Below are 24,517 nucleotides of genomic sequence, written 5' to 3'. Positions count from 1 at the left end.
TTGGAAGATTTCTACGTCACATATCTTAATAATCGAAATGTTCACTTACTTGTTTTAATCACATGCATAACTTCTAATTTACCTATAATATGGTTCAAGTTATAGATAAAGGAGCACTTGCAAAAATGTAGCTATTTTTTAAAAAATAAAAATAGAGTTCGTGTCATTATATTTTATAAGTTGTAAAAGTAGCAAATTTAAAAACCAATAACCCTTTAATAGACGTGTGATATCACTAATTTTTTTTTTCATATTTGCAATATGCCGACTATTTTTCTCTAACTGTTTTTTTTATATGATCTAATTTTTCTAGTTAAAATGTAATAAAAATTGAATTTTAGGGTGATGTTCATCCAAAATTACACTATGTATTATTTTTGTTGATTAAGCTACGGTTTATTAATTATTTCAATTTTTGTTTTTGTCTTTTAAAAAAATCTATTCTTTTAAAGTTTTTTTTTTTCAACTTTCATTCATAACAAGTTTCTTATTTAAAAATAGAAAATTAAATTAATTAACAAACACGTCCGTTTTCTTCAAAGTAAATTTAAAAAAAAAAAATAACAAAAGAAAGCAAATGAATTACCAAAAACAGATGGTTAATTTTTCTTCTCAAGTTTTTAATTAGATCTCCCTATTTGAACGATTGGAAGATAGAAATACAAAGCAATTTAACCTTATATATATTTTCCCCAACATATAGTGTGTGTTTAATAAACAAATTTTACCGGGAACCACTTCTAAGTTGATTCATTTTTAATTTGATGTATGATATATTATATAACAAGTTATATAAATGGGTTAAAAAACACTTTTCATGTAACAATTTAGTCGGTAAACTTTAGTTTGTACTTTCTATTTTCTGACAATTTAGTCATTGAATTTAGTATATAACGATTTAGTTCTTATATTTTTAAATTTGTAACAATTTAAGCCTTAACGTTAAGAAAACCATCAAAATTAGATGACAATATTTTTAAAGATAAATTACATCATATGACAAAAACAGTTAATAACACGTTTTTTTTTCATATTGCGAATATGGCAAATATGACAAATAATTAGTGCTACTAGGCGGTTATCGAAAGGTTATTAGAGGGTTCTCAACTTTTAAATTTGCTATTATTGCAATTAGAAAATATAGTGACATGAGCTATATTATCATAATTGTTTTGCTATTTTTGCAAGATCTCCATTTTTTTACTTGCCTACTAACTGTTTTGTAAAAATATTGAGTCGCTAATTAGTTTACTGGTTTAAAAAACGAGAAATTTTTAAAAATAACAAATTTTATAAAATATTTACAACTTATAGTAAATTCAGTCATTGATATACTAGAGCGATAGAAAATTATCCGTGATAAAATTCAAAAATTTGCTATACTTGCATATATTTTAATTTATTTTGCTATTTTTAAAAATGTTTTTAAAAAACTCTTATTTAATTATAACATAACTGTTAGAATAAGAGATAAATCGTTACAAACTTAAAAATATAAAAACTAAATTGTTTCTTAGTATAGTCCACAATCATATCTAAATTGTTACATAACTAAAAGTACATAAGAAAAAAATAATTATAAATAAAAGTTTGTAAATTTTAATATATCCCAAGAAAATAAAAGTACAAGAGGTAAACAAATAAATTAAGGTGCTTAATAATAAGCACAACTTTAAACAAAATCGGCGGACAAATGAAAATCAGTATATTATAACTATATATGGTTAATTAATTACACAAATTGTGTTATATTATATGTCCACCAATTTTGCTAAACCCTCGAACTAATCTAAGTTATTATGATTTGTGTATTGGTAGGATGCACAAACATAGACGTGGAAGATAAATTCTCGATATCGAAAGATGAAGAAAATAACATCCATACAAACGCAATGAAAAACTACTATTAGAATTCAATTTTTCAAACTTCCAAATATATATACATGAAAAAAAATATCATATTTCGCTTTTAAATATAATAAAATAAATTAAGATATTTACAAAATATATCAAAATTATATATATATATATATATATATCTAGAAAGGTACATGGATTGAATTGAGATTTTTTTTGGAATTGGGATTATCAACCTATTTTGTTTAAGTATATTTTTATTAACTTAAAACATTAAATTTAGAGAAAATTTCAAAAATAGCAAATTTTACAAAATACTTACATCAATAGCAAATGATGGATAGAAGACTATCATTAATAGAATTCAAAATTTTATTATAAATTATAAATATTTTAATTTATTTTGTTATTTTTAAAAACGTCCCTTAAATTTATCAACACCATCTAATAATAATTAAAATTTTATAAAACTGAAGTGTACATATATATTACAAACTCTTATCACATTATGTATAAAATATAATACTTATAACTTATAATATATATTCTTTAATAATATTAAAAATTTACGTTGGATCAACTTGAATTTTAAAAAATATAATCCAAACTCAGATTCAACTTTAAAATAAAAATTCATCTAAATCAAAATAAAAACTAATACAATCTAACCCTTCTTGAATTTTTTAGATGGTCGGGTTATTTGAAAATTCCATTTAATAGTTGATAGATTTATATATATATATATATTTAAAAATTTTGTTATCTTCGTAAGCCAATTGATAGCAGAAAATTTAGAAGAAAAAGGAAACATTAATATAATTATTTTAGATCAAAGTTTAATATATAGTATTATAGTATTCCTCATGTCAGAGAATAAAAAAACAATGCATGAAGAAAAAGCCATTCCCAACACACACACACAACAAACTTACACCCAATTCCTTAATAACAAAACAAACACAAGTCTTCAATGAAGCCGAAGAAGTCGCCGGAGATCATCTGCAGCAGCAGCTCCGTCATCCACTCCCACAGCCTCCACATTACAATTAAGCGCCTTCGCCGGCCTCATAGAAAACTTGGGCAACGGCAAACTACTAGGTGGCGGAGAAATAACCGTAAAAAAACACCCCGACAATTTCTCCAATTCCTCTACTCTAACCACCCTCTTCGCCCCCGCCCCCGCCGACGAGATGGTTCTAGAAGGAATCCTCCGATCAACCACCGCCGCCGAGTCTTTCTCTTTTCTTGTGGATTTAGATTTCTTAAGAGAGTGAGATCGGGGTTGTGAAGGAAGAGAGCGGTGGGGTCGTATATTCGACTGCGTCGGCGTCGGCGGAGGTGGGAGGAGAGGTGGTGATTTGTTTTGTTGGAAGAAAGGGTAGGATTGGTGTGTGTGGAATGAGGGAGCAGAGAGGAATCGAGGCGGCGTTTGTAAAAGTCCGCCGTGGGAGAAACCGGAGACGGCAGCGAGATTTTCAAGGTGGAAATGATTTGAAATTCTGGTGAGGTTGTGGCCTGTGGAGGGCGATCGATCTAGAAAATAGGGATCGGCCATGAAATTAAATTTAATATCAAGTTCAAATTATGGGATTCGGAATTGAAAATTTGAGAATGAATAAAAGTAAGGAATTAAGAAAAAGGGAAATTATGAAGAAGGGATGGGATTGAGAAATTTGTACAAACTATTATTGTTTTTGGTTTAAGAAGAAGCATATAATAAAAACATGGGGAAAGACTTGAAAGAGTAAGACCCCAGAAAATTAGAAACAAACCCGAGGGGAGGGGTTTGGATTTGCCTCTTTCTTATATCCTTTTATATAAAAGATTCCTCTTTTTGGTAGGTGCTATTCTTTTTTTTTTCTTTCCTTCTTAAATCAACTATACTATAGTTTAGTCATTTCGATGCATTTGTGAGTTCGTCATTCTTGGATGGACACTTTTCTTTGTAAATATAGGATTTGATCTCAATGCATATATTTTAAAGATTTGCTTAAGCTTTTACTCAATTTTGGCCAAAAGGCAATTGTTGCACCTTATCCCATGCTCTCTATTTTCTAACCCACAAACAAAAAAAAATTATATTTTCACTAAACTGTATTTAAGTAATTTTATTCGGTAAAATAATAGAAGTTTTTTTGTTTTATATTCACCAAAGTCATGGACCCCAATTACTAAAAAAAAAAAAAAAAGTTTTATGTCTAAACCATCCCAATTGAAGTACTTGCAAGCTTGATATTGATATGATGTGTTTGAAAGAGTGCTTTCTCATCGTTTTTTTTTTTTTTAAAGTCTGATTTTGAGTTTTTTTCACTTGTTCTATTCTTTCTATTTATCTTTTATTTTTATATTTATTCCATGAAATAGTGGATTTTTTTTTTCCAACCATTTTCTTATATTTTCAGTGTAAAATTCTCCATCACACGTTTCTTAATATTGAAAATTTGATTAAAGAGTTAATGATATTTGTATGAAAAGGAAGACTTCCTCATAATTAAACCAAAAATGTTATTTGATTGTGTGTTCATTTTTACAGCATTTATGAAGCAATATTTAAAATGACAAAAAAAAAAAAAATGAATCCAAGAAAAACCTAAGTAAATTATAGAAAATTTAATAGATTTTTCTGAATTTTATAAAATGTTTCCATTTGTTTTGCTACATTAAAGATGTCCAATATATATTTATATAAACATATTATTTATTATAATCTAATGTTTATGGTTTATTTAATTACATAAACTTAATTATACAATACCAAAATTTATGAGTATAAATCAAATTTGATATAATTTTTTTAGACTATCATGTTACTATATTATTCTGTAGAATTCATGTTTTGAGTTGTTGGCAAAAAAGAAACCATGTTTTTAATAATAAAATGATTTTTCCAATTTAATAACTGTTTAATTGAAATTTCTCCAATTATTTTTGCTCATGGATCCATTGTTCGAATACTCATTAGGTGGGCTATGAAAACAAAAGAATTGAAAATTAGAATGAATAATTTTAAATTAAAAAGGAATAATGTATGGAGGTGGAAATTTAAAAAAAAAAAAAAGTATTAAGAAGGAAAGAGTGTATTAGATAAGTTTTATAATATGAAAAGGTTGCAATTACATATTTAAGTCACCGACCAAATCCAGCCCCGGTCTTGGCGTAAACAAGGTGGGGGGATTTTGATGGGCGGCTGCCGTCTATTTAATTTACACCCTCCGATTTCCTTTTTCCTTATAATTGACGTTTCACCTCATTATCACCCTTCGATTCAATCTTCTTCTCCCATTTCTAACCATACACTTCTATTCACTTCCCATTTATTATCATTTTTTTTTCTTTCAAACAACCGGTAGTTGAATTGTTCTTCCATCTTTCATACAAAAATTTAGTATTGTATTCATTATTATTTTAACTAAATTTTCCTAAATATAACAAAAACGGATAAATATCTATGTTATAATATAACAATTTAGCGTTAATTAAATTGATTATTTTGCGAGACGATTTTTCAATTTTTTTTATTTTCTTCCTCTTTCTAATTTTTTCACTTTCTTTTGGAGTTATCCAAATACATTCGTTCATCTAAAAAAAATTGTTTAGATTGTTCACTCGTAGTCAACCAAGTCTAAATGATCGTATCAAGAATCTTGATAAAAAAATTGATAATAGTTAGTAAAATCTAAACGATTAGATATCAATTATTTTAAAGAAATCCAAATGTAAACCATACAGTCAAATCTAAACTACAAATAATTTTGAAAAAATAGTTGGATATTGACACGAACATTTGGATAGTCAAATAGAAATGATGATTGTGTAACAAATATATTAGTAGGCGAGTGAGCAATTAATTGTGTGTTGACTGAGAAATTTTTGGTATTTTTTATTGTGAAACAGTTGACATTTTTCATTTTCAAAATTATTTCATATTTTGATAATTTGTTATATATATTTTTTTTAAAAAAAACCATTATTTTACTTAAAAAGTAAAATTATAATTTCTTTTTTCTTTTTGGCAAGTTTTCTCCTTAAATAATTTTCATAAAAGAAATGGTTGGTGGATGAAGAAATAGATATGAATTATATAAATAATCATAGACATTTTGTGATACTTCTCAACATCTTGAAAAAAACAATGTTTGGGTAGTTGAAAATTCTCGATTAACGAAAAACAATAGTGATATTCGATAACGTAAGATTTCACCTCTAATATCAATAGATTAAAATGACACTTATTGCTACATTCTTAATGTTATAGTTTATTAAATAAATAAAGAGGTTGTAATATTTAAGTCCAAAAGTTTCTTTTAACTTTAAAACCACGTTATAGTTGAAATATTTGGGTTGGAGTATTTAAATTTTAACTTTAATCTTGTAAATAAAATTAAAATCACCATTGCTATTCCTATAATAATCAATAATTTTCAATAAATTACTAAAACCATATACTAAATTGCTTGAAAAATAATATTAGATTATAAATGATTCCCCCATGAAAATAGCTTCGTTGTGTTAAGTATTTAAATTAAAAATAAAAACAAATTAAATGTGTATGACACATTAGTAAGTTACGTCACATTAAATATTTGAATGCTAACATCCAAATTGTCATATACTTATTTTCAAACAAAAGTACTTGTCTATACATCCCATGAATATAAATCATTATAAAGTTTTCATTATTTAGCATCTATACTATATATACATATACACTTCTCTATAAAATTTAGTTTCTTATTTTAAAAATAAAATTATCAACAATATATTTATCTTTTTTTTTTTCTCCTTTCAATAATTCAACCATTGATTTATAATTTTTTTTTTGTTTGTACCCATTGTTGTTATTCTGTTGTTTCCATCTCGAATAAAAATGATAATTAATTATGGATTTTTATACTAACATAAATAAATATGTCCTAAGATATATACATTATTTATAAAAAAAAACGATATAAACATCAATCTATCTCTTAATTTACTTTGGATATAATTTTTGTGATTGGTATTTATTGGGTGAAAACTGAAAATATCATAATAGTTTTGGGCACATTTGATGAATATTTTTTTGTTTAGTTAATTACACACTGACATGGTCGGTGGGTTTGACAACTTTGTTTTTGTAGTAAAAGAGGGAGATTTTAAACATAAAAAAGGAGAGAGAGAGAGAGAGAGAGTTTGATGTTTGAAGGGGAAGAAAACTGATCACAACTTTTGAAGAAAAGGTTTGGATGATTCCTTCCTGACATAGAAGGGCATGAATTGCTTCCATTTAAATAAATACTTCATAAATTCTTGGTCGGCTTTATTTTAACATTTAATTGTTTTGTTGTTTTTCTAATCCACAAACAATTCACGTGACCAACATCATTAAAAAAAAAAACCCCAATTGTCTACATCTATCAACTGTGGAGGAAGAACACACTCCATCTAAGAAAAAGAAAAGAAATGAAAGAGCATTATTATGGATGAGGACCTCAATCTATGTGGAAGATGAAGTTATCCCTATTCAAAAGCTTGAGGAACTTTAAGGCATCATATTCCACTTCAATAGAGGGAGGATATAAGCCCTCCAATGATGTTTTTTTGCACATTCATCCACAGCTCTAGATGAACTTGCAATATCCCAAAATCTCTCATGACCCACATGGTTGCAAATCAATCTAAGTCAAACCATCTTTGCCACTTACCAACCACCAAACTGCATCTGCATTCAGTTTTTAATTGCTAATATACCTAGAGGAATAACCCACTTGGAAGGTCTGAAGTTGAGTCCAAATCTTGAGCAAAACTAGATCTCAGACACCTATCTACTAAAGTAGGTCTCAGATTTCTAAGGTTTTACATCTCTCTCTCGAAACATAAGAACTACAGGCAATTCCAATACTTATTGGAAGACCACCTACCTCTAAAACACAACCAACAAGCCAACATAAGAAAGATGGAAATAATAATCTCTTGTTTTTCTTTTGCTTGAAAACTTACACCCCCAACCATATGACAGGTATAGACTCTAGGTGACATATGCAGAAAAAACACAGAAATAAGTGAAAATCTTTTTGCAATGCAAGTTATTGGCAGTCAGGAGATTGGATTATTAAAGATTATCTAGCAAGATATTGTTAGAGAAAAAAGCAAAAGTGATGAAGGATCCACGTCTGTAGAAGATGACTCAATATAGGGAAGATAAAAATTCCTTTTACTCTCGGGTTCTATTCCTCTATGTTAAAACAAGAGGTTATATTAGGTTAGGAGTGTGCCAATATTCAAAAGGTTGCTTCCTTTTAAATAATTATTTTTGTGCATTAGGGCATTTGTCTCCCACACTAATTCAATGTATTCATTTTCTAATTGTTTATTCGTTTATTTCATCTCACAATTCTAACACTAATTTAGGGATCATTTGTCTCCCACACTAATTCAATGTATTCATTTTCTAATTGTTTATTCGTTTATTTCATCTCACAATTCTAACACTAATTTAGGGATCGTTTTTGCTATAAGTGGCGAGATATCAGTGGTGATAATAGAAAACAAAAACCTATATTAACTGTCATCTGTATCTTTTTTAATATACGAGTTCTCATATTCAAATCTTCTCATCCCTAAATTGTATTTAAAAATATATTTTAAAAAATAAAAGAATAATCACGAGAAACAAAAACTAGCAAAATAGAAGGTCTGAATTATTGCTAAGATTTTTTTCATTTTAATTGTTGTTATTTTTTAATTTTCAATTTGCTATTTTCACGGGGTCTTTAACTTATATAGCCTAAAATTATATACTATATATTACAAGATTGACATAAATTTCTCAAAATTTTCATAAATGTTCTAAGTTGACTAATATTTTACACAAATGTAAGGCCCAAATGACTAATTTACTCATATTTATTATTAATAATATATTTAAAAGATAGAACAAATAAAAAGAAGAGTGGACAATGATCAATATTTGTATTTATTAGATATTCTATGTAATATGGTAAGTCAACAATTCTGTTACGATAATATTATAATAAAAAATTCTTAATTATTTTTATTTTGGTTGTTTTGTTCAAAAAATCTTCTCTACATCTCTCTCACTTTGTCCATTCTTTCATTCGTTTTACATTTTTTTCCGTATATTGCACATAAGTATAATATATATTGAATAATACGGTATATATTTTATAAATGAAAGGTTCTTTATATCAATTTGTTTATAGAAGGTGGACTAACGAAAAGATTAATCGGGAACGTGGGTTATGATTTTTTTTTTTTAAGAGTAAAAGTTTCATTTTTCGAATACATTGAATATTGATTCCATTTTATAAAAGACGCCGAAGAATAGAATATTGGTGAAAGTATAAATGGAGAAGAAGAAGGACATCGGTGGCTAACTGGTATAGTGATCTTTCGAAAAAATTTGTCAAAAAATTAAGGTTAGTAAGAATTTATATTTCATATTCGAAATACATTAGAGTATATTGAGTATATTGAAGATAACATCATTTATGTATTATTGAATATATGAAGTAGTATATATATAACAAATCACAAAAAATATATATTATGCAGTAGTATGTATGTAAGAATTAAAAGAAATAACGATAGATCCATAATTTATAGATTAGTGCAGTAAGAAAAAATCATAAAATATGAAAAAAAAAAAAAACAAGTGTGTATTATTGAATATATGCAATAGTATATACGTAAAAAATCACAAAACATAAATGAATAATTCAGTAGCATATATGTAAGAAATAAAAAAAATACTGAATGGATATATAATATGTATATATATTGATATACATACACAATAAAAAATCACAAAACATACAAAATATATATATATATATATATATATATATATATATATATATATATATATATATATATATATATATATATATATATATATATATATATATATATACATTAGCATATATGTGACAAATAAAAAAATGATGAAGTAGAAATTTATAAGATTTTTAATATGGTGATGAAAATAGTTATATAAGTTTATATTTAATTATTACATTATTTAGTATTATAAATTATTTATTTTATATTAAAAAATAAATTATTTTCATAATAAAACCATACATTAATTAGAGTTAATAAATTTGTGTCATTGAATAAATAAATAATATTTTAGTTCGGGACATTTATCAAGTTTGGTACTAAAGTGAGGTATTTTTAGTGGATCTTTCTTTCCACAAAGACAATAGAAATAACAAAATGGGCTTGGAGAGGACTCGGGGAGGGGGGAAGTTGAGCCCATTTGAGAAAAGAAAATGGGCTTGAGGGGGCCCATGTAGAGTTAGTGGTGGGTGATTGATTGGGTGGGAAGTACAATCTTCTTGAGGGCAGAAAGGCTGGGGTTGGCATTGAAAAACGAGAAACGACTGAGCGGCTAGCTGAAGTCGTCATGTCGTAATCATAAATCAATCCGTCAAATCTTTCCACTCGCCAAAGTTTTAAATTTTAATTATAATTACAACAAAAACAAACAAAAAGTTTACATTTCTTTCTTTCTTTCTTTCTTTCTTCACTCTCTGATCTCTCTCAGGCCATCATTATGATTCATAAGACAACAAACAAGACAGAATCCACTCATTATTTTATATGCACGTGAAGCTCAACACTCCATCCTTTTATTCAACTTGAAACTACGTTGATTGAAATAAAATCTGCCTTTTCTAAAATAAATCTTATAAACATATCTTTTTTCTTTATACAACCTCCTACAACCACAAATTCATTAATATTCAAATCATCTAACATCGTCAAAACGATAGTAAATCATCGACATATGAACATGTTAGTAACTATGTTTGAAAAGATAATGATAGTAAAACAAAAATTGAATTGATTACATTTAATTTATAAAGTGTGAAAAGAGAATAAATAGAATTGAAATAAGATAGCAACTATGTTCTTAAAAATTGTGTGTTGGAGGGGCTTAGGGTCACATCCTTTTGACTCTGCTGACTGCTCCCTCTTTCGTTTGCTATCGCTCCCCCATTCCCATATGTACTTTGGATGGTCTTTTCCCAAACTAATTTATTATTATTATTATTATTTTTAATGGTAAGGACATGAAAATTTAAAACTTTTTTTTTTGGACAATTTGGAATAAATTGTTCCACATGCAATGTCTTGTCTTTTCAAACATTTTTCAATCTTTATATTTTCCTATAAATGAGTTGTATGTATGAATAGTGGTGTTTGTGTTTCTATAAATACAAATCCCCCATTAATGATTTCTCATTCGTCTTCCTCTTAGCATTTGAATTATTTGTAGCTGTGTAAAAGAATCCAATAAATTTTATGATATGATTATAAAGTAATAACATGCATATACAAAATCTCTAAGGAAAGATGGTTGGACTAGATAGACTACTATTCATGGGAATAACAAAATTGAAGTGTAAATAGTTTGTCAACTTTTTCTATTTCTGAAAAAAAAATGTTATTTATTTTAAAATTAAGTTTTGTAATTTTAGGTTTAAATGAATCTCTTGTTTTTTTTTAAAGTAATTATATTTGACGATCATTTTAGAAATAATAATTAGAAATATAGCAAAATTTAAAAAAAATTGTAAATATAGCAAAACTATCTCAGATAGATTTGTATGGTATTTGTATGGTCTATCAATGATAAACCAATATTTATAACATGGTCTATCAGACATAGACTTCTATCATTGATAAAATTTGACAGGTTTTGCTATATTTGCAATTTTTTTAAAAGGTTATTGTATACTTAATTATTTTGCACGACTAAATTTACGATTTTTCTTGTTTTTTAATACAATATTTATTTTAAAATTTAGTTTTTTTTCCGCTCAGTTTTTCTATATATATATATATTTTATCTTAAGAAAATTATTGGAATTTTTAATTAAATAATAGAAGTGGAAGAAAGGTTTGAAATTTTTTTGTTTGTTTGTTTTTTGGTTTTTAAAAATTTTGCTTGTTTTCTTCTACTTTCTACTTACTGTTTTTATTTCTATTTTTTATCATTTGAATTTTCTTGTTCAATCTTAAAAAACAAAAACAAAGGTATGAAACCACAATATTGTTAACCCTTCGTTTTTTGGATTTTAGTTATTGAATTTAAATTTATAAACAAAATTTCTACATCTTTCTATATATTTTTAACTTTTTTATTTTAGTTTTTAGATTTTAACTTTAATTTCAAAATCACTTTTAAAAGTACATGCAACAAGACATAAATATCAATCAATATATAGAATTGATATTTACATGATTAATTTAAAATTTTAAAAATGATTACTAAATAAGATTTTAAGTTTTTAGGATGGAGTAGACAATTAATAACAAAAACATCCAAAATTTATGAGTTGAAGGAGCGTTTATACCATAATTTAAATTCTTCTAGAAGAAACTTTAAACCAATCTACTAAGTGTGCTTAACTACATACAATACAACAATTATAAAAACGGGTGATTGAATTAATTACATATTATACAACTGGAGATTGAATCTTCCATTCTAAAATAAAAGATTATATTCATTAGCATGGACCCTTTGACATACAAATATTCTTTTGAAAAAAAATATGTGTAATGTTTCGACTGATTCAACTCTTTTAGAGACTAAATTCAATATATTTTTGTAAAAACTGTCAGGGGAATTATTAAATGGATAATTTAATTTTGGAATCCAAGAGGAAAGCATTTGAAAATTCTCTTAGCTTTCCACCACTACAATGAATAAAGCAAAAGCATAATTTGTTTGGCCTTCCATCCAAATATCGTATTAATCTAATATGATCTTTGTTAACTAAGCACTAAACATATACTTAAGCCAATGCCATTTCATTACGTTATATTATTCAATAATTAAGAAGCAAGCATATACTCAACAAAAAGAAAAAGAAAAACCCAACTTTTTCTATATTCTTACAAAGGGATCAAAACCAAATTAATTGGCAGAATGCCTGAATTTCAGAAAGAAGAGGGAAAAGAAAAGTTAGACAATATTAAGTACATCATTCTATTCTATTTAACCATATATTATCTTTTTAATGTTGTTGTACGCATCATGTAAGTAGTTGTCACTTATCAAACCTGTTGAAAATTATTATAAATTGTGTTAAATTTATCGTTGATAGAAGATTTTATCGATGTCTATTCAATAATGATAAAGAAGTGTTAATAGCTATTATTATTAGACTCTGATGTTACTATATTTAAAATTGGTTTATATATGTATGTAACCATTTGTGATGTGTATACATATAAACAATCAACTATGACTTTTAAGTTGTATAAGTGATATTTTAACCACTAAATGAACGTTTGAGGTGTGAAGCAAGTTATTATAATATGTAGTTATTATAGTACGTGGGTTATAATGGTTTGTGGATTATTATAGTCTGTGTTTGGAGTACATATTATTAATATATGTCACCATTTCAAAATATGAGGGAGTGAGAAATGGTGACATGTAGGAGAAATGAGGGGTGAGGAATAATAAAAGGAGAGTGAAGAATAGCAAAAGGAGACTCTGAGGAATAGGGAAAGGAGCAATTAAGAATGAGAGAAATGTGGAGAAAAAAAGTAGAATAGTCTTAATCATAGAATTATGATAATTCTGGAGACAAACATGAAGTAGTATATTTTATTCCTTCATAATTTGAAGGCCAAACGGATATGTAAAATTAGAAATTATATGCTTAAACTTTTACTCATTTTATTTGTGATATTGAAATTGAATAAGATAATGGTAGTATTATGGCAATGCATGTGTTTGTTATATTTTCTTAATCTGTTTAGATTTTAGGTTGTTCAAATGAAAATTTGAATGAGTTGAATTATATATATTTTCTTATAACTATTTTGCTTTTTCCTTTTCATATATATATATATATTTAATTTTTTTCATTAATTTTTTTCATCTAACTTAAAAACACATTTAAATTTTAATAATAATAGCAACTTATAGTTGTTCAAAATTATGTTATAGTTGTTCAAAATTATGTTGTGTGTGAATTAATAATGTTATGAATTTTAAATTTTTTTAAGTTTTGCAAGTATTAATTCAAATCTTTTAAGATTTGATTCGTTCAAATATGATATGAAATTTATATTTTAAGTTAGTTAATTAAACTCTTAGATTTTTACCGGTCAATCAATTTAGACTCTACACTTTATGGCTACGTTGTATTAGTTTTCAAATGTTTGTATAGATCTTCTCAAATATTGGTTTTGTAAAATTGACATTTAGAGTAAATATATGGACGATTCTCAAAGAAAAATCTAAATAAAAATCAAAATTGATTTAAGTATGGAAATTTTTAGAAGTTTGATCAATATAATTGTAAATTTCGCATGACATTTTTTCAAACGAAATATAATTATTGATACATTTTCAAAAATTTATAGTTTAAATTGATACCAGTATTAGAATTTAGGAATATAAATTATTATATTCTCTCAAAAAAAAGTGAAACTAAAAGTTACCAAACAAAAAAGAGTGAAAATAATGTCTATAATTTTAATTTTGTAAAATAAATAAATAAATAAATAAATAAATATATATATATATATATATATATAGTTATGCATATGATGTAAATTTTGGCTAATATAAGGTAAAATAGATATTTGCCTAGAACTTATCATAACTTAGGTATTGAAACAAAAAAACGTTTCCTTCCATAAACCAAATGTTATAAATCATCGGCATGTTAAAAAAATTTGTTAACAAAACTCTATATCAAGGAAGGAATTTTTTAAAAAAGAAAAGGCGTGAAATGAGAAATCAAATTTGGGAGAACAAAGACATGCATCTACCACTAAGTTATTATTATACATGATATAAAAAGCTTGAGCGGGCTTGAGCTCCTGAGTCCATATTAAATCTATAAGTGTAAATAATCATGAGTTGATCTAATGAAAAACAAAGGATATCGAGTTAGTAAAGAGCTAAGAAGAAACAAGTTCAATCCACGGTACTTATGTCTATCTAGAATTTAACATTCTACGAGTTAATCCAAATGTTGCATGATCGAACGTGTAAGATGGTACCAATACTCACAAATATAGAGAATAATAATAATAGATTGTTATAAATAAGTCATAAAGTTAGGAAAAATTTGAAAGAAGTGGGAGAGTAGCATATGGATGTGTTAAACAAACAACACCCAATGTGTGGAATGTCAAAGGTTTGGGTACAAATTAGTTTATATATCATTGTTTTTTTTTTCTCATTCTTCCTTAATACCCAATGACACAAAATTATACCAAAAAGGAATTGTTAGATACAAAAGTAGAAGCATTTATTCTTCAAATCACAACCTTGGATTCCCATTTAATTTGATAAAGAGTAAAGTTTCAATCAATTCTTCACCACTAATGGTGAGAATTGGAATATGTTCTTCCAACTCCTAGCTAGTGGATAAAAAAAAAAAAAAAAAAAAAAAAAAAACCCTTCAAATATTTGGTATGGAATTTATGCTATTTCAAATTTATGAGGCTCTCAAATTATACCCACTATTGTATTTTGTAGTCCATCCCTATCTTCCTCCACTTTCCCACTTTTCCCACTTTTCCCTTTAACTACTCCTGAAAAGCCAAATCCCACTTTCTTCCTTTAAAAACGTAAGCTTGAAGCATGCACACTCAAAACTACTTCTCTTTTACTACCACAAACCATAATTTGTATTCTTTCTTTCTTGCATCATTTTTACTCTTAACTGCTTTTCGCCTAAAAGTGATTATATATTTACCTTGTTTATGAATTTTACTTTAACCTAAACAGAAGTACAACACATAAACTCTCTTTCTCTTTTGTATTTTCAGTTAATCACTCTAAAAAAAATATTATTTTTCTATAATGTTTTAGATAATACATTATTAATGAACTGCATGAATCTTACGTTTCTCTATTTATTTTTATTTGTCGATTTCATAATAGGTTGACATGAATATAACTCAATTAGCTAAAACGTATTTATTAGACTAATAAATAAAAAATTCAAATCCCTCTCCCAACCGTACAAGTTAGATTTTTATTTTTTATGAAAATGACGTATATCTTGTTATTTAACATTGATCAATTGATTTTTCACTATGTACTTAGCCTATTCCTAAAACGACAATGTAAAACAATGAGGTTGCACAAGTGACATCCACGTTACATTATAATGATTAGAATTCAGCTATGTTTTTATTTTAGTTCAACATCATGTGAGAATTTAAGTTCCTAAAGCTTTCGATGGTGAGTATTTGTTTTAACAAATTGAGATATATATATTTATGTGGATAGTAACGTCGGATATTGAACATCAATAACATAAAATTTTTAAATTGTCTTAGGCCAAAAAATAAAATAAAATAAATGGAAAAACATATAGATCCCAATTTACACAGTGTGTGAGGGTTGGGACAAAGTAACTAAGTGGCCAATATCATTTTCTTTACATTGTTCATTGAAGAGAAAGTAAGGAGACAATTGTTCTTCATCCTTTTTCTTGATTATGCTATTGATAATGACAATATGATCAATTACTTCTTAACACACACCCATGAGTCCACAGTACTTTGAATTTGAGACTCTTTATGTTTGACTAAAATTTTCCTTAATTAATCATGAAAGCAAAAAACATCATTTTCTTACCCATAATTATTAGAAAATGATGACCACATCAAATAATTCATATTCAAATTATAACATATAAAAATAACATTAATTTGAGATATAGCATGATAAAAAGAGATCTAACGGTATGAAATTAGTAATTACAAGGGAAGAGACGCACTTATAAGAAAATTTGAAAAAGATATCCGAACTAGTTTTCATTTTATCATTAGATTTTAAAATGTTACATTATAAATTTAATTTCAATTTACTTTATAAATTTTGAAATATAACATATTTACCATAAAAGGGTAAATGTGAAATTTAAAATTTAAAGAACAAATTGAAACAAAACTAAGATTTCAAAAAATAAAAATTTAACCTAAATTAAAATCATATCAAGAGTATAATCTCTTTTTATCTTTGATCATTTATTAGATATTAAACCAAAAGCTTAAGTCCCATATGATTTGTGATTCATTTTAGGTCGGGTTGGGTTCGAGTTAATCCAACTTTTTAAAATTATTAATATATATTATAACTTACAAGTATTATAATTAGGGAATTTTTTTAAAGTTTGTAATAGGTATATTGAGTTTTGATATTTAGCATTTAAGTTTTATGAAATTTTAGCTATTAATATGTTTGTAGGTAAATTTAAGTATCTTACGTTAGTAAAAGATATACTTGCAAAAAAAAATAATAACTTCCTAGCTCAAATTCAACCCGACACGAATTTTAAGAATTGAGTTGGATTGGAGTGAGTTAAAAGATTGAATTTGAATACTTTAGTTGGCAATATTCACATTTTGGTCCAACAAAAATCCCTTCAACCCAGTTCATGTAAACCACTTGTACGTGTTTATATTTTCGACTGAGGACGTAGATTTGGGGTTGGAGGAGATGAATGAAATAATATAGGTTGTACTAGAAGAAGGGGGAGTAGGGGGAGGTAGGGTGAGAAGGAGAGAAGGAGAGAAGGGGATGAAATTGAGACTTGAGAGTGGGAGCCACAGCAGTTGGCTAAGTATTAGTAGTAGTAGAAGAAGATAGATAGATAGAGAGAAAATGAGTGTAAGAAATAGAAGAGTGGACTTTGCGCTGAAAGACGAAAGTAAGAGTCAGAGATTAAAAAAAGGAAACTGTCTGTTTCCAAAAAGACAGAAACAGCCTTTCATCGGGTCCCCCCCCCAACTATCCCTACAACTAAACCAACCCCCATCCCATCCTTACTCCTTTTTTACATAAAATTAACATTTCTCGTTCACAAGAAGATGTGAAAATCGTCTATTCATTCATTTTATTTGATGTCAAATTCAGGAAGATTTGAAAATGTAGATTGTAATTTAATGTCATTATGCAACATTCTTAATAATCGTAAAATGTGAGGGTGGATGTATATATATATTTAGATTAATTCCAAGAAATGTATTAGAATTTGGAGGTGGGATGAGAAAGAAAAACATGAAGGGGAAGAAGGGGAAGAAGGGGAAGGAGACGAAGATGCACGAGATGACTTACCAGAAATCTTGTGGGCCTCTCGCTTACTGTGAGGCGCCAAATTACACGGCGTCAACCACACGTATCAGATGACTTCCTTCCAAATTTCAATTTTTTTACCTTTACATTTTATTTTCCACTTTTAAATTACTCCTACCTCTCTATTCATCACACATACCCTTCTTTTATTATAAAATAAGAAAAGCATGTGAACCTACTCAATACTTAAATTATGCAAATTCAAATTGTTAATTATGTATTAATAAAATTCGTATTTAAGATAGTCGACATGTCTAACTTGACCCGAAAATTTAATATTATTAAAATATATATCACGACATATAAATATTATAATTAATATGTATGATTATAAGAAATAATTTAGGATTTTAATTTTATGAATTTTTAGTTGTCAATTTGTTGTAGATAATTTTAAATATTTAAGTTAATAAATAAATATACTTAAAAAAGAAAATAAAAGAAATAAATAACTGTTTAAGTGATGAGTTCAATTTGACCCATCCAAAAATGGAGGCAATCTATTTACTAAATTTCCATTCCATATTCTACTGCATTAATTATTATGGATAAACAACTTTTTACAAAGTGCAAATTCCCTCTAAATCTTTAATCTTGATAGTGGCATAATGTTTAGCGAATCAATTTAATCATTGGTTTAAAATTGGTATATGTAGTTTCCACTTTAATTTACTTTGGTTTATATACTTACTTTAGTTATGTAATTTTAGTTCCTGAATTGTGACTAAAATTAGCATTTAGAAAAACACAAGTAACAATAATAATAATGATAGAAATTTTGAGAGTAAAGTAAACCAAAATAACAAAAATTGAAAAATATATACATGAAAATCTACATTTTAAAATTCGAAAAAATGTATTTAAAGAAAGTGAAGTTTTAAACGGCGTTAGATTATATGAAGGCAGGCTTGAAAGACAAATCATCCATCCGTCGGTCTCCGTCTAATCAATTGCCTCGTACATGATGTAGGGCCCAGATAAGGTGAGTAGATAGGAGTCGCAGGGTCTAGGATAAGACGGCCTCACCTGATCCCTACTCTACTCTCTCTCACTCACCCTCGCACTCGAATTGGATGTTTCGGATTTGTTTATTCTTCCGTTGTTTCCATCTTTTTACCGCCACCGCCTATGCCTATTAGAGCCCTTCGAATTTTCGTTTAATTTGATGCCATCGCCATTTCCCCGAATTCCACATTCTTCCATCTTCCTATTCACTTTCTTCCAACCAAAAACACGAAACACAGAGCAGGAATGAAGAGAAGACCGATTGATCCTTTTGTTGGCCGTTTAAGTTCCTTTTTCATATTCCTTTTCTATGCTAGTTTATGCTTTGCCAATCGCGATATGGAAGCGCTGTTAAAGATTAAGAGTTCAATGATCGGACCGGGGAGGTCGGAGCTTGGTGATTGGGAGCCGTCCCCAACGTCGTCTCCGTCTGCTCATTGTGATTTCTCTGGTGTTACTTGCGATGGTGATAATAGAGTTGTTGCGCTTAACGTTTCCAATCTCCGTTTATTTAGCTCGATTCCGCCGGAGATTGGAATGTTGGAGAAGATTGAGAACTTGACTTTAGTGAGCAACAATCTAACTGGAAAGCTTCCTCTTGAAATGGCGAAACTCACGTCGCTTAAGTTTCTTAACCTATCTAACAATGCATTTCGTGATAATTTAACGGCTGAAATCACGGTAGAAATGACGGAACTGGAGGTTTTTGATATCTATAACAATAATTTCTTCGGTCTGCTTCCGGTGGAATTTGTGAAATTGAAGAAGCTCAAGCATCTTGACCTTGGCGGTTGCTTCTTTACTGGTCAAATTCCTGCTGTTTACTCGGAGATGCAGTCGTTGGAGTTCTTGAGCGTTCGGGGAAACATGCTTACCGGAAGGATTCCAGCGAGTTTGGGGCGGTTGAAGAATCTTAGGTATCTGTACGCCGGATATTTTAATCATTACGACGGAGGTATTCCTGCAGAGTTTGGATCCTTGAGTTCCCTTGAGCTTATCGATTTAGCTAACTGTAACCTCACTGGTGAAATTCCTCCGAGTTTGGGGAATTTGAAGCACTTGCATAGTCTATTTCTACAAGTAAACAATCTTACTGGTCGGATTCCGTCTGAACTTTCCGGACTGATTAGCCTCAAGTCATTGGACCTCTCGCTGAACGAACTAACCGGAGAGATACCGTCGAGTTTCGTTGCGCTGCAGAATCTTACGCTGATCAATTTGTTCAATAACAAACTTCATGGTCCAATTCCTGGTTTTGTCGGTGATTTTCCTCATCTAGAAGTGCTTCAGTTATGGAATAACAACTTCACGCTCGAGCTCCCCGAGAATCTCGGGCGTAACAGCAAGCTGTTTCTGCTCGATGTGGCGACTAATCATCTAACTGGCCTCATTCCTCCCGATTTATGTAATGGTAGGTTAAAGACTTTGATTCTTCTAGATAATTACTTCTTTGGGCCCATCCCTGAGAAATTAGGCCGGTGTGATTCGCTTACGAAAATAAGAATTGCGGGAAATTTCTTCAATGGAACGGTTCCGGCAGGGTTCTTCAACTTTCCGGCGTTGGAGCAACTCGATATCAGTAACAATTACTTCTCCGGGGCTCTTCCGGCGCAAATGTCAGGGGAGTTTCTTGGAAGTCTACTGCTTAGTAACAACCATATCACCGGGGACATCCCGGCGGCGATTAAGAATTTAGAGAACTTGCAGGTTGTTTCTCTGGAACATAACCAATTCACCGGGAATTTGCCCAAGGAAATATTTCAATTAAACAAGTTGCTGAGGATTAACATCAGCTTTAACAATATTAGCGGCGAAATTCCGTATTCGGTTGTTCAGTGCACTTCGTTAACGTTAGTTGATCTCAGCGAAAATTATCTTGTTGGCGTAATTCCCAGAGGAATTTCGAAGCTGAAAATCTTGAGCGTCCTCAATTTGTCTAGAAATCACTTGACAGGCCAAATTCCGAACGAGATTCGGTCGATGATGAGTCTGACAACTCTTGATTTGTCTTACAACAATTTCTTCGGCAAAATCCCCTCCGGCGGTCAGTTTTCTGTATTCAACGTCAGTGCATTCATCGGAAACCCTAATCTCTGCTTCCCCAACCATGGGCCATGCGCATCTTTACGTAAGAATTCAAAATATGTTAAACTAATCATCCCAATCGTCGCGATATTCATCGTTCTGTTATGTGTACTCACTGCACTTTATCTCCGGAAGAGAAAGAAGATTCAGAAATCTAAGGCGTGGAAACTCACAGCGTTCCAACGCCTCAACTTCAAAGCAGAGGACGTCCTGGAATGCTTGAAGGATGAAAATATCATCGGGAAAGGCGGAGCCGGAGTAGTCTATCGTGGATCAATGCCAGACGGCTCCGTCGTGGCTATTAAACTGTTATTAGGAAGCGGCCGGAACGACCACGGTTTCTCTGCTGAAATTCAGACGCTAGGGCGAATCAAACACCGGAATATCGTCAGGCTTTTGGGGTACGTGTCGAACAGAGACACGAATCTGCTTCTGTACGAGTACATGCCTAATGGTAGCTTGGATCAGAGCCTGCATGGAGTGAAGGGCGGTCATTTGCATTGGGACTTGCGGTACAAGATCGCCATAGAAGCCGCTAAGGGACTCTGTTACTTGCACCATGATTGTACGCCGTTGATCATTCACAGAGACGTGAAATCCAACAATATACTGCTGGACAAGCTGTTTGAGGCACATGTCTCTGACTTTGGGCTCGCCAAGTTCTTGCAAAACGGCGGCGCCTCCGAGTGTATGTCCTCCATTGCGGGCTCCTATGGCTACATCGCTCCAGGTCTGTCCTCTAATCTGCTTCATCGTTTTTAGTAATTCCCATTAACTTAGTTCTTTAAGAAGGATAAGTTATTGATTGGTCATTCCTGTCTTGGTTAGTCGGATTAATATAGGATTAGTATTATTTGAAGAACTAAATTAGATTTCACTTCCAATATGGTTTTAGCATTTAGCTAATCAGGAGTTCTTGTTCTAGTTATTTCTTAGAAAAATATCAACGAGGTCGTTTTTCGAAGAAGATAACCCCAGAAGAGAAGTTATTGCTTTCATTTGTGTCACCATTCATGGGCTGACACCCACTGACTTGGGCCTATGAAAGCCCATATATATGGTTTACTACTATTTATAATGCCTTGTCCTCTTAATCTAGCGACTAGGAGTTGGATGCGGTTGTGTTTCATTTGTTAAGTTCCCTATTAGGCGAGTGTTTGAGGTGTTTAGTTGATCGGTGTGAATAGTAGTTGTTATAATACATAGGGTATAATATTCTGGCTTTGAGATTCAAAAGTTTTTTCTTTTATATATATTTTTTAAATAATTTTTATTTAAATCTTTTGATTACTTGCCGAATACTTTCGAAGAAAGACAATTTTTTTAAAACTAGAGACTTTATATTTCAAACCCTTAGTTAATAAAGTGAGATGGGTTGTTGAGTGTTAGACTATGGGTGGTTGGTATTCAAAAGACAAAATTATAATAAGCATGATTAATTAGTTTCTCCCGCTTTCGGAAAAACAAATTAGTAAGTCTTTTTTTTGTGAGGTATGTAATTTATTTTGTAAATATATTTTTAAAAATTTAGAAACCTAAAATAATTAGTGGTAAACGTTTGAAAACAAATTTATTTTTGTCTATAATAAAGAAGACAAATGTTTTGGAACATTATACCATATCATAGTTTACAAATCTATGATCCTTTTATCTTTATCTCTGGCTAAGATTTGCTTATTGTTCCTGTCGAGGAATTGAAAAAGAAGTACCATTTGCATTTTGTGACATGGATGGGTTGTAAATTTCAAATATTAGTAGAGTATTAACAATAAGTTTATAATAGTTGTAAAGACCAACTAATTATGAATTTCAAATATAAGGTTTTGAAATTAATAATGTTTGATAATTGAAGATAACAAAGTAGTATTTATCATAGTAAGAGGAGATTATTATTCTAATTATTAGTCAAAACGTTCTGAATTTAAAATTTTGTCATCAAGCTTAGTTTGTTTATAAAAACATGCTGAAGTTGGTGGTAATATCTCCCGGATTGAGTGATGGATGAAATGAAATGATTGAGATGAATAAACTTTCTCAGGTGATTATATATTTACTAAGAAAGTATTTGATATGTTTTGTATAACCGTACAACAGAATACGCTTACACACTGAAAGTGGACGAGAAAAGCGACGTGTACAGTTTTGGTGTAGTACTGCTTGAGCTTATAGCCGGGAGAAAGCCAGTGGGTGATTTTGGAGAAGGCGTAGACATAGTGAGATGGGTCCTAAAAACCACATCAGAACTCTCTCAACCCTCCGATGCAGCCTCAGTATTAGCTGTTGTAGACTCCCGCCTCACAGAATACCCACTCCAAGCCGTAATTCATCTCTTCAAAATAGCCATGATGTGCGTTGAAGAAGACAGCTCTGCAAGGCCAACCATGAGAGAAGTTGTTCACATGCTCTCTAATCCCCCAAGGTCTGCCCCTACTCTAATCAATCTCTAATATTTAATCATAGCACCCCCCACCCCCCCTTTTGTGCTAATAATAAAATTAATCTCCTAAACTTTACCGTAAAAAGAAATGAAGTCAGCTTATACAATATACCTTTTAAATCTATGTGTAATTAATTGATGTTATGATCAGGTGATTAATGGTGTGCCTTTTAAACTGTGTCATCTAGTTTGTGAATTGATGGAGAGTTGTAATTAATGTTGGCCTTTGATGTTAAATTTAACTAAAGGGTTGAGTTGGATTGGATTCAAAAGTTGGTCAGAAATTGCAGGCATTTGATAGTGTTACTAAATAATACCACTGCTATACTACATCATTAATTAGGGTTTTATTTGGTATAATGCCAAAGTTGTTGCTATTTGCTTTATAAATTTTGACGTATGCAATTGTGTGAGGGCAAGCTGAAAGGTGGAAGATTAGAGTATTTTTTCTATTAGTAGTATGATAATTATTTTTGCAGTTATTTGTGGAAGTCTTGTTCAGTTTTGTAATCAATTATGGGCCCATAGTCTCAGTCTCTCTACTTGTGGGGAAAAATACAAGTTGGTTAATTGTTTTTGTTTTCTTTTTTCTTACATGATAACACCAAATATATATGATTAGTTACATTTAAGTACGTTAGGGTAACCTATTTCTTGGCTTTCTGTCCTAGTCTTCCATTAGGAAATAGTTTAAAGAATAAGATAAAACAAATTTCTATAAAAGCTTCAAAATAAAAACTAAAATTGGATATTTTCAATTCTGAAACTGAAGAGTTTTGTCTTTTTGTTTATAATATGATTGGCTAAGAAAATACCAAAATGTCCTTAATCTGATTTCCATCAAAGACAAGGTGACGTAAATATTATGTAAGCAAAAGAAAAAGGTTTTAAAATTTAGCAAGTAGGGCAAAATCTTATATCAAACCCTAGTTTTGGGTAAAACTATATGGTTTTTACCCTCATCTTTTGTTTTAGTACTATAGGATATGAGTTCTTAAAGATCG

At 29.4% G+C, this 24,517-nt stretch overlaps 1 protein-coding gene across 1 annotated transcript; it reads left to right on the top strand.

Moving 5' to 3' along the window:
• The first annotated feature begins 18,776 nt into the window (after nt 1–18,776).
• Nucleotides 18,777–23,863, top strand: LOC101221360 (receptor protein kinase CLAVATA1). Its single transcript, XM_004136440.3, has 2 exons — nt 18,777–21,806; nt 23,171–23,863. Exons 1-2 carry the CDS (start codon nt 19,238–19,240, stop codon nt 23,521–23,523), a joined length of 2,922 nt encoding a protein of 973 aa, XP_004136488.1. The 5' UTR covers nt 18,777–19,237; the 3' UTR covers nt 23,524–23,863.
• The last annotated feature ends 654 nt before the right edge of the window (nt 23,864–24,517 follow it).

Source organism: Cucumis sativus, chromosome 3 (assembly GCF_000004075.3).
Source record: "Cucumis sativus cultivar 9930 chromosome 3, Cucumber_9930_V3, whole genome shotgun sequence".
In the NCBI taxonomy this organism is placed as follows: Eukaryota; Viridiplantae; Streptophyta; class Magnoliopsida; order Cucurbitales; family Cucurbitaceae; genus Cucumis; species Cucumis sativus.
This window is presented reverse-complemented; position numbering and strand designations above follow the sequence as displayed.

Excerpts from the sequence above, each read along its gene's own strand:
- LOC101221360 (XM_004136440.3), top strand. The coding sequence starts at position 19,238 with ATGAAGAGAAGACCGATTGATCCTTTTGTTGGCCGTTTAAGTTCCTTT. Across the intron at positions 21,807-23,170 it reads CTATGGCTACATCGCTCCAG|AATACGCTTACACACTGAAA; the intron begins GTCTGTCCTCTA and ends ACCGTACAACAG.